At 41.5% G+C, this 10364-nt stretch overlaps 2 protein-coding genes across 2 annotated transcripts in view; both read right to left on the bottom strand.

Annotated features, from left to right (window-relative positions):
* Window positions 1-2319, bottom strand: part of dyrk1b (dual-specificity tyrosine-(Y)-phosphorylation regulated kinase 1B) — a 39176-nt gene extending 36857 nt beyond the window's left edge. The window contains exon 1 of the mRNA XM_062538652.1: window positions 1183-2319. The gene's annotated coding sequence lies outside the window, so the exon portion shown is untranslated. The remainder of the gene's footprint in view (window positions 1-1182) is intronic.
* A 1204-nt stretch (window positions 2320-3523) lies between these two features.
* Window positions 3524-9954, bottom strand: fbl (fibrillarin). The gene is made up of 9 exons (XM_062538663.1): window positions 9815-9954; window positions 8873-9025; window positions 8078-8224; window positions 7897-7991; window positions 6890-7060; window positions 6389-6521; window positions 5851-5963; window positions 4593-4738; window positions 3524-3993 (listed from the first exon to the last, which is right to left on the bottom strand). Exons 1-9 carry the CDS (start codon window positions 9822-9824, stop codon window positions 3969-3971), a joined length of 993 nt encoding a protein of 330 aa, XP_062394647.1. The 5' UTR covers window positions 9825-9954; the 3' UTR covers window positions 3524-3968.
* Window positions 9955-10364: the final 410 nt, after the last annotated feature.

Below are 10364 nucleotides of genomic sequence, written 5' to 3' on the forward strand. Positions count from 1 at the left end.
AGGGTGTAGGTACCGCAAGATACACTAGCCATTCGACGATGGCTACAGATTAAAAAGAAAATGATGAATGTGATCTTTTCCTGTGTCATTTTCGACAAAAAACGAGGACATTTCATCAGTATCGGTGGACTTTTCCCAAGCCACAAGCGTGTGCACATATGAACATTGGCAGGGGGGTCTGTAACGTCACTCAACATACTGAGCTGCATTACACCGACAGCATATTTAAATATCTATAAATGCTTCGGTTTTCCCCTGTCCTGAATCTGCAGACGCAATACCCGTCAGTGATTTGGATGCATTACCGCTGCTCTTGCCTTGAATTCCAAATGCACCCAACTGGATACGTTGCATGGCTTTTAGGCATTATGTTCAAAAGATTTGCATGTCATGCAACACTGCAGTTTTGCAATAATGTAACAGCCACTTATGGCCAAATTCGTATCGAGCGAAGATATTTTGTTGATTATACTGCAATGCCACTGCGATTCGAGGGATGGTAAGACACAAACTAAAGCCTATCACTGACGAAGAAATCCTGGATATGTGATAAATCTTCCACAACCCACATCTAACATGATCATGGATACACGGTTGCCTCTGCTAACGTTAGTAACCCATTTAAAAAAATCAGCCCAATCTAGATCGATTTTTGATAAGATATGGCTTATGTTCATACTAATATGTCAATAATTGCTATGTTATTGACGAGAAATGACACACAATTACAATCCCGAGTCTGTAATGATCAATTTGCTTGTGAAATCCCCGCATTTGGCAGCACAGGTTTCCATCACCCAAATTACATCTTTTGACAACCAGTGTATCATTGAGGGCAATTACAGTAAAGATAACAGTTGATAAACTATTTATTATTACATATTTAAATGTGCCAATGTCTTGTGCATGCCCCGTTTATTACCAAACCGCAAGCCGAATCTGTCCATCCATGTGCCCTCCCTCCCGCCTCGGTCCCCGGTACTGATGGCCTATACACTGGGCATAGAGCTCGCTACTGGAACACCGCGTCTTGACGCTTGAGGGATAACGTTATAACGTTAGCAGAATACAGCAGGATCTCTGAAGAAATATATTGCTGTAGGTGGATCTACTGATCATTTCTCATCAACAAATACAGAGAGACACCAATATAAAACAATTATTAAACCACTGTGGTCTTACCTCAGGCAGCGGTCTGATGCCAGCTTCCCGGAGCAGCCATTATCAGTATTCCCTCTCCCTCCGTCCTAACCTCCACGACAGGTACCGGGCAGAATTAAAAACCGGTAACTGGTAAACCAAACCCCCCTCCCCCCTAATCGTCACCCCTCTGATGGGTGCGATCCTTTTCAGGGGTAAAGTCTCAATAATTTTCTTTTAAATCCTCTTCAAAACATCTGTCTCCAGGAAAGCTGAAAGGTTAGTCTCCAGAGCGCAACCCAGCAAATGTGCTCACGGTTAGTCCAGGTTTCGGCGTTCTTAGCCACGATAACGTTAGCACAACTAGTGCAAAAAGGCCACCACAGGTGACGAGTAAAAATCCGCGCAGTTAGACATTACGATGTACTACTGGCAGCAACCGAAATCGTCCTTTTGCCCTCCTTTCCTCACAGTTTCTCTCCGCGAGAAACCGTAGTGCAAGTCTTGTGGGTCTGAACGGCTAGTTTGCTAAGTAGCTAGCTGGCTAACGTTAGCTAGCACTGGTGGTTGCTAGCTGGCTAGCAGAGTGTTGCTTGTTGCGGTGCAGCAAGGGGGTGCACGAGAGGAGTATTAAAAATTGAAAAAGAAAACGAATAAAACAAAATTGGGGTGTGTTGTCGCACCGCTATGACTAGCGATGTACATTCGCTGGACACCCCCTCGGTACCAGATAATCTCGATCTCTCCAAGACTGCCTTTCGCTTGAGTAGGAGAGGGTCTTCACGAGAAGCGCGTGCCCGGCTCAAAGCACGCTCCCGCTTGCTTTAGTGCAACGTTCAGTTGACTTTTCCCCACAAAATGGCCGCCAAAACAAATCTGCGGCTTGGAACTGGAGGTTTAAGTTCACGTTACTGTGCAGGTTGTCAATTTGTGATATATAATACACTGCAAACTACAACATCGTCCTTTTGTGGACTACCGTTCAGTAGTTTGATATTTCCTCTTAAATTAAATATTTCTTAGTGATAATAAATGGACTCTTCTTGATATATGCTAGCGACAGCTCGGTAGGTCTGCCAGCTAGCTAACGCAGCTAAGATCATTAGCATACGGTAGTTAACATTTAACGTTAACGTTAGTTAGTCGCGCCTGGGTTTCCACGTACATTTGCACGGCTAGTTAACATTAGTTAAGGCAGTTAAGGTTAGATAGTCAATACCGTTACCGTTATACAGTTTACAAAGGTGACATACCCATAGACCTAAAAGACATAACGCGATAGGAAAGGCAAGGCATCGCATTGGTAACGTTAACTTTACGGCACGTTACTTTGCCTAAGGTTGACATTATCCTCTATTAACGTCCCCAGTAATCTCAGACAATGAGAACTGATACCATTTATAGATAACTTATGCTAGCTAGATAACTATCTGTCTGTTTATTCAGTCAGATAACCCCAGCTTGGAATCAAGCACTGTGTAATATTAACTGGTCAACGTTAGCTGCTATCGTTAACGTCACACGAATGCAACACGATGTAAATGAAGAGATGTCCGTATGGATAAATGAATTTAACAAATGTTTCTACGTCATAACGTCAAAGTTGTTCATGTTAGCTGACCAGCGAAATCTAATCCTTTTTTCGAGGATTAGCCCAGGTAAACCTTACAGGCGTGGGGAGTGAGTGATATGAAATTAATGCAACTATTAAACGGACACATGTAAGTTATAGTGTCCCGAACCGTTGATCATATCTTGTGTAATATAAATATGACATTCCGCTAAATTTGACAGATTACCCATCACAGTATCTCTTACAAGAACTGCAGGTCAGGGTCGTATGACACACCAGCCCGAAAATACATTGTTTACGTTGGCATGACTGGTTATCGCTTTCTTTTTATTACCAAGAAAGCTTGTTTGACTTTCCCGCCTGGGTAGCGCGTCTTCACCACTCGGAAGCCACGAGTCATTCTTCCTGCTCGTTCACTCTTAAAATGGCGGCGACCGTACTCAACACTGGGGATGTGCTTGGTCAGGTATAGGCTACCACCAGTAGCATGTGATATCGTTGATCTAGGGTCACATTTACCATGTCGTTCCTAGTTGCCCACATACGTGCTTCTAACTTAAATATCCGGGTTTTATTCTAAGGAACCCACACCCCAACTTCCCGAAACGCTACACCACTTCAGTGCACCACATGAAGTTCAATACCGCAGTATTACCAAACACACTCACACACTGATATTCACACACTGCCGTTCATTTCCGACATCCAAGCGGTTTCCACTTATGTCGACAGCAAGCATGTACACAGCCGCACAAAAACAGTGCCATAAAACGTTCTACTATCAATAAGTAAGCGATTAGTCATGGGAAATACATTCTGACATTTTAATAAGAAAATGACTACACTGGAAATCAGACAAATGTTCACACGCAATAGTACAGTCAAAAACTTAAAATATAAAGGACTGTGATTCCTCTTTTTCTTCTAACATAGAATGAGCCTATAGCAGTTTTATACCGAAAAAAAAAGTTGCACAGGCAATCAAAGCACATCGGCCTATATTTTAACGTTATTTCATTTCGGTCATCCACAATCACAGACGACAGAGCATAGTTTTACAGATGTACAAAAATGTAGCTGGAGGTGGAGATACTTTTCAGCAGACCAGGGCAGCGCTGGGGCTGGATGGTTTAGTACCCAAATTTAATTAGGATCCTTGCATACTGTGTCCTTGCGGCCTCTTGTGGGCAAAGCTGTTACAACAGCAGTTAGAGAAAGGGGTCCATAAAATAAAATGTGAAGGTGATCAAATAAATCATTTCTTCTGCTTGGGGGGTGCTCTGTGAGAAACAAACAAAAACAAGAATTACAATGTAAGAAAATAACTGGTATTTCCAAACCTATAAATAAATAATCCAAATGTATGCAAGATCACCAAATATACTTAAAGAAGAAATCATGCTGATTTTTACATAGATCTTGGATCGCTAAACATCGCCGGGTATTGTCGAAATGGAGTCGGGGGGGAAAAGACTAGAACCGATGCTACCAAACTGGAGTAGCTAGAGCTAACGTTCAGCAACGTACAAGCTCAAGCAGCATTTTGACCATTTCCATGCAGTTACATAGTCATATAGTCATACCATACAGTGCTCAACTGCCTATTTTTGAGAGGAAATAAACTTCAAGTTTGCTGCGAAGCCGGCATGAGCTCAACACTTTTTGGCCTTTCCTGGAAACAACTGATGACAACTGAGGAATGCGAGGGTACAAACTTTGAATTCAAACGGTTTCTTCTCAATGAGTTAAAAACACACTGTTGTCACATAAAGACCCTGTTCATGTTGCACAGAACTTTTAATGACATTTTTTGTCAATGTAAAAAGCAGCCGGATTTCTCCTTTAAGCGTTTTTAGGAAATTACTATGTCTGTTCTCACCTGTAAATACCAACCACCACCGCATGATCTCGCTCATAAGGTTCCAGTGTTAACTGTTCTTGGGGTTTCATGTTCTCTGCGCTCATTTTCTTCACTTCTGCTGCAAACACAGCTTCTGGTGCAGCCGTTGAATCAATGCAGTTTGCCTGGAGAAAAAGAAATTATTATTCACCATGTCATACAGCGGGGCTCCTTAGGGTCACCAAAATACAAGGTTAGCATGTTTTACATACTTTAAGTCCAAGATTGATCAGATTGATCAAAGACAAATGTCTCTAGAATGAGGTCCTATTCTAACTCGTCGCTCCAGAGGGCAATTTCCCACCATCCAAGTCCCATTATCCTGTTCTCTAATAGTGAGATGGTATTCATTGCATTAGTAAATCCACAGACTGCTGATGCTATTAATTCAAGGCAAGTATGTAGTCCCAACACAAAGGTGTATTTGACTGACCCAGATGACAAGGCAGTCATGTGACCCAAGTGACCAAACAGACTGAAGAAAAAATATTGTGGATAAAGATGAATGTATCCTTATCCAAGGATAACACGACAGCATTTTATCTTGAAATTACAATTTCTTTAGACATACAAAACAGGGAGCAAAGAGACGCTCAATTTGGAAGACTGCTTTACAAGATACCTGAACATTTTGTTAACTGCATCGCCATTGTCATTTTCTACACTGAGAGTTGAAGTAAACTGACATTCTATACAATTGACCTAGTCATACATTACGCCCAACACTGCATGTATAGTCAAGACGTCATTCGTCTTACACTTGCAGCTGTACCACTAGACGTCTAGATCAACATTTCCCCAACCTTTTTTCCTTGAAGGCCACCTTGCCTGTGTCTAAGACAAGCCAGGGCCCCCTTTCTAAACTCCTACCCGCATACACACACACACAACATTGTTTTATTCAACAATTGGTGTCCGGGTATGAATTACCAATGCCTAGCCTTGCCAGGCCTGAAGGTTGCTTACTTAAGTTCAGAGGTCAAAGGTAATATAGATACATAAATTTAAATGTGGAACAAAAATATAATTAATTTGGATTGTAAAGAGTTTTGGGTATCCAATTGGGTATTGGGATTTTATACATTTAATGTACGCAAATACAATTTTGGTAACCTCAACTTCAGCCGGTGACAACTGGTCTAGACCGTTTCTGGTCAAATTTCTGGTGTGTGGAAGAGACACTCAAGAAGTTAAGTACTTTTTCAAAATTGCAATTTGATCAAAAAAATATCCTCACCTTAATTGAAATAACAAAATGGCCACCATTTTTAAGGAAGTTGTGTGCATTGAGAGCCACAATTCTCGTCTGGTCAGGTTGGGCAACATCAGCAAATATAACATCCACCATGCCTGTAGAAAAGAAATGTATGAATAAGCCGAGGTCTTGACCACTAAAGGGCATAAACCGATTTGAACACATGGTAATCTAGATTTGGGAGGTGATCCATAGAATTTCCCACAAAATATGCGTTACATCAAGAATCTACTCAAAGAAAACGGAACTTTCATTAATTGTGAACCAGTGAGCAACTATGAACTTGTATGTTTGCCAAAATAACTTTTAAAATTAGAAAGGCAAAAACTGCCAATTACACTACAAATAAAACATTTGTTTTGCAGTGAGAAAACTATTAACTTATGTCTGTCAACTCAGTTCAGTTCTTTATCTGTTCACTCAGCTTCAAAAGTAAAACATGTCATTCAATATCAAAATATTGAATGACATGTCAGCTCTCGAGCTAGAGCAGACAAATACAAGTCTCAAAAGCACTTACCAACGAGCATGCGGTATTTGTGGGGATGCCTGGCATCCTCAATGATGGGAATAATATTGGTCCTCTTTTTAGCAACATTCAGCAGGTCTCTGCCTGATCTGTGAGAGAACTCCACTGCATATACCAGACCGTCCTACAAATAGAAACATACAGTAATTAATTGTCATTAACCATTCCAGTGTGCAACAATTATCAGTCACTACAATCAATGGCACTGGCTACACTAGACGTGATGACAGCACCTACCTTCAACAAAATTAGACTAAAACTAAAACTGTTCTAAAACTATTTTTTTATGTTCTGCGAACAGAGTGCTTCAGTTGCACAGACATTGGGACCATTACTCTTATGGAAGACACAAGCAAAATAATTATTAAGGTCTTAATTTAGAGTACTGCCCATCCTAATTGATGGCTGTAGAGACTAGGGTATTACTACTACAATGAGAAAGGGTTTAGACAAAGGATAACAGGATATGCAACTCTGAGCGATCATACGTACCGGACCAACGATGTCAGACACGTGTGATACTGTTGTTCCTGATGCAGCTCCCAGATACATAACTTTTGCGCCAGGCTTGATATGGATCTGGTCAATACCTCCCAAGATGGCAGCTGCCAACTTTGAGCGGAAGGGATTCCATGCTCTGTACTCAATCTTGGTTTCTCCCTCCTAGAATCAGAGCAAAGACTGCATCAGACTTACAATTTCCACCTCCATATGGAACAGACATACAAGAGAACATTAAACGATACAGCAATATATTCCTTGTGAATTGCTAGTTCTTATGCGGTAAATCTGTGGTCTCAAACTACATACATGGGCAAAATCCATGATTGATCTAGATCGGTTATGAGATTCTGCCTGTATATCAACCTTGTGTTTAGTCTTCCATCCATTACCTTCATACTCTTCATATGTTAGCTTTGGTACTGCAGTTGCAGAGAAATACCAATGGACCTTTCCAATCTGTCAGTCATGTACAGACTAAATACCAATAAGACTGCCCAACATTCTGCACTCTGCCTGACGTGACACTACCATCACATCTGTCCCATATACAAATTAAGTCGCTATATGGTGGCTTTGATGGTGCGTACATAGATATTAGTTGCAGGTGGGCTATAATTATAGCAAACAACCTTAAACAGAATAAGCTAAGAAAAGGTTGAACGCAAGTTACAGAGCCAACCTTTATGTGATGCCTTGGAGGAGCTGCTAATATGCATTTGATAAAAGCAGACATGAGTTATTGTAAAATGACAATGCTCTGACTGCTCTCCATGACTATGCTAGTTGACACCAAATGGTGCCCTCTTGTGTAAAGTATATGGTCACTACAACCCCCAAGAAGAGCTGATAGTTTAAATGGCAGAGCACAAACTATTCAATGCTATGAGCTGAATTACCAAAGTTGTTAATAACAAAATTGAAAAAAAAAACAAAAAAAAAAACAGCTAACCCCAAAACAAACTGAAAAGACTCAGGACTCCACTAAGAGGACTTACTTCAACATTTATCCTTTTTTCACCATACACAGAGTCTCCAATCACCATGTTTCTTGTAACCAGGGCATCTTCTTTGCCACGGCAAATAAACACACCTGTGAGAAATAACAGAGACCTTAGTTTGTATTCAATCACAACCTCAATTGCCATTTCTTAGGAGCAAATGACCCAGCCTTCTCACCTTCATGTCTGTGAGGCTCTACCAAGACTTTCCTCCCCCCTCTGAAACCTCCACCTCCACGTCCTCCTCCTCTGCCTCTAGGGGCCCCTCGGCCACCTCCACGTCCTCTGAAGCCTCCATCACCACCAGGTGACCTGAACCCACCACCTATGCAAAAGTGAGAGAAAACGTTTCATTCGTCAGTGATCCCTGAGCTAAGCAAGTGCAAGTGACAAGAATTACACAAAGCCTCAAGGAAAATAGTTAACCTTGATTGTTTTTTGTAATCAAATTCGAATCGAGTTACTCGAATTATCGTTTCAGCCCTAGTTTCGAAAGTTTCAATTTATTAAACTATGGCTCGCAGCCTATTATCTTAGATACACATTGTTGATGGTTTGAGTAAAATGGCATAACAAGGAAGTACAAGGGTTTGACAAAGTGACATTAGAGGTAGTTACAACTCTAGTGAACATAAACAAAGCTGAACCTTGAGCAAGGCAAATATGTAATAGTCAAGGACAGACTGTTGCCTTACTGCCTACAGGGTTTGGGAAAGGCCAATATATCAGCCTGCTCTGTTGGGGACAAAGGATGCATGCAATCACATTGAGGTCAGTAACACTTGGTTAAAAGCTTGTCACACCAGTATTCCCTTGTCTAGTCGTGAGTGAACATAATTCAAACAAATCCTTTGCTTGTCTGCTGCACCTTTACAGGGTCAAAAGGATTAGACACCCAAAAAACGTGAGAGAAAAAAACAGTTTGTGAAGCAGACCTTGCTACAACACCACGTGTAAAGGGACATCCACTCACCACCACCTCTTCCTCCACGGAATCCGCCTCTACCACGGTCTCCGAAGCCTCCTCTACCACCACCTCGGTCTCCGAAGCCTCCTCTACCACCACGGTCTCCGAAGCCTCCTCTTCCACCACGGAAACCACCTCCACCACCACGAGGACTGAACCCTGAAAATATTAAGAAAACATCCATCTCTGTTAAAAATTAAAGCGCCAGAGACTCATAACGTCACATGCTTACCTTTCCGGGCATAACAGTTGAATCTCGCATACCTATTAATTTGCGTTTGACAAAGTTGTGCTTCAACTTTCAGTATCAGTTATATTAAACACTGTCTGGTGAAAGCAGACCTTTTTCACATCGTGAAAGCTAGGTTGGGTGAAAGCAGTCATTTATAAAAGTTTTGCCTGAGTTCACAACACATGGTCAATGCTAACGTTTGACTCGAAAAATGGTATCCAGATTATTCAGATTAACATCCATAACGTTCTATACGATGATTTGCCAACTTTACTTAAAAGGTGTCAACTGATGTGCGATACACATTCAGATTTCTTAACCTCAATAAATCTGTATATTGTCATTCCACAGAAGTGCGCACGTGGGTAGCCAACCTAGCTTTGGGGCTAATCATCCGGCTTTGCTAGCTTGGCTAACTTAACTGAACATGTGCGATCAACGCGTCAACGTAAACAAATAAGACAACGACGACGATGTGAATAGGTTTACACATTTGTAAACTGTATGGTTAACTCACACAATAATTTAACGGATGTTGGAAGTATTCCGAATACACTTGCTAACGTTGGCCCATCTGAACACGGCTTGCTTGAAATTGAGGATTTGCCATTTTACTTCGCATAACGTGGGAGAGAACACGGCTTTCTGACACACACTGTAAATACGACATGCTACGTATATTTCAAGACAAAACAAGTAAAAAGTATCGAATTTACCTGGTTTCATTTTACTTGCACAGTAAGACCAGATGCGTCCAACTTCACTCCGTGCGTATTTCACTCGTGTGTGCAGCCACCACCTCACACATGCAGCCAGAAGAATATGGTCTTACCCATGATGCACTGCGAGATGGTTGGTTATCTAGGTCGCCGTGAGTCCCATGTCGCCGCCTAGCTTGGAAGTATTGTAATAGCAGGAGGAGTCATACCTTGGTGTCTAACAGCTGCAGCCAAGTTATTATTGCACACAAACACATTTTCTATCAACGGTGGAGTTACAAACACATATCTGTTGTCAGCCCAATTGTTGTCACGTTCTCCTTGTGAGGGAGTAGGCCTATTTGCACGGGCCTCTTATCAATTATTTTGTTTGAACCATTGACTGTAGAACGTAGGCAAAGGTTTCTATTCTGTTTGAATGAATACGTTACCCAATCAGGTTGTTCAGACGACCATTTGCACCAGAGCACACCCACACTCAGCTGCTAAACAGAATTTGGTATCCTCAACTTTTAGGTTACAGAGTCAAACCATTTAATTGGATGCA

The sequence above is a fragment of the Sardina pilchardus genome, chromosome 6 (assembly GCF_963854185.1).
Source record: "Sardina pilchardus chromosome 6, fSarPil1.1, whole genome shotgun sequence".
Lineage (NCBI taxonomy): Eukaryota > Metazoa > Chordata > Actinopteri > Clupeiformes > Clupeidae > Sardina > Sardina pilchardus.

Coding starts and splice junctions, on each gene's coding strand:
- fbl (XM_062538663.1), bottom strand. Junction 7,992..8,077: donor AGAGCCTCACAGACATGAAG/GTGAGAAGGCTG, acceptor TATTTCTCACAG/GTGTGTTTATTTGCCGTGGC. Junction 5,964..6,388: donor CAAATACCGCATGCTCGTTG/GTAAGTGCTTTT, acceptor TCTTTTCTACAG/GCATGGTGGATGTTATATTT.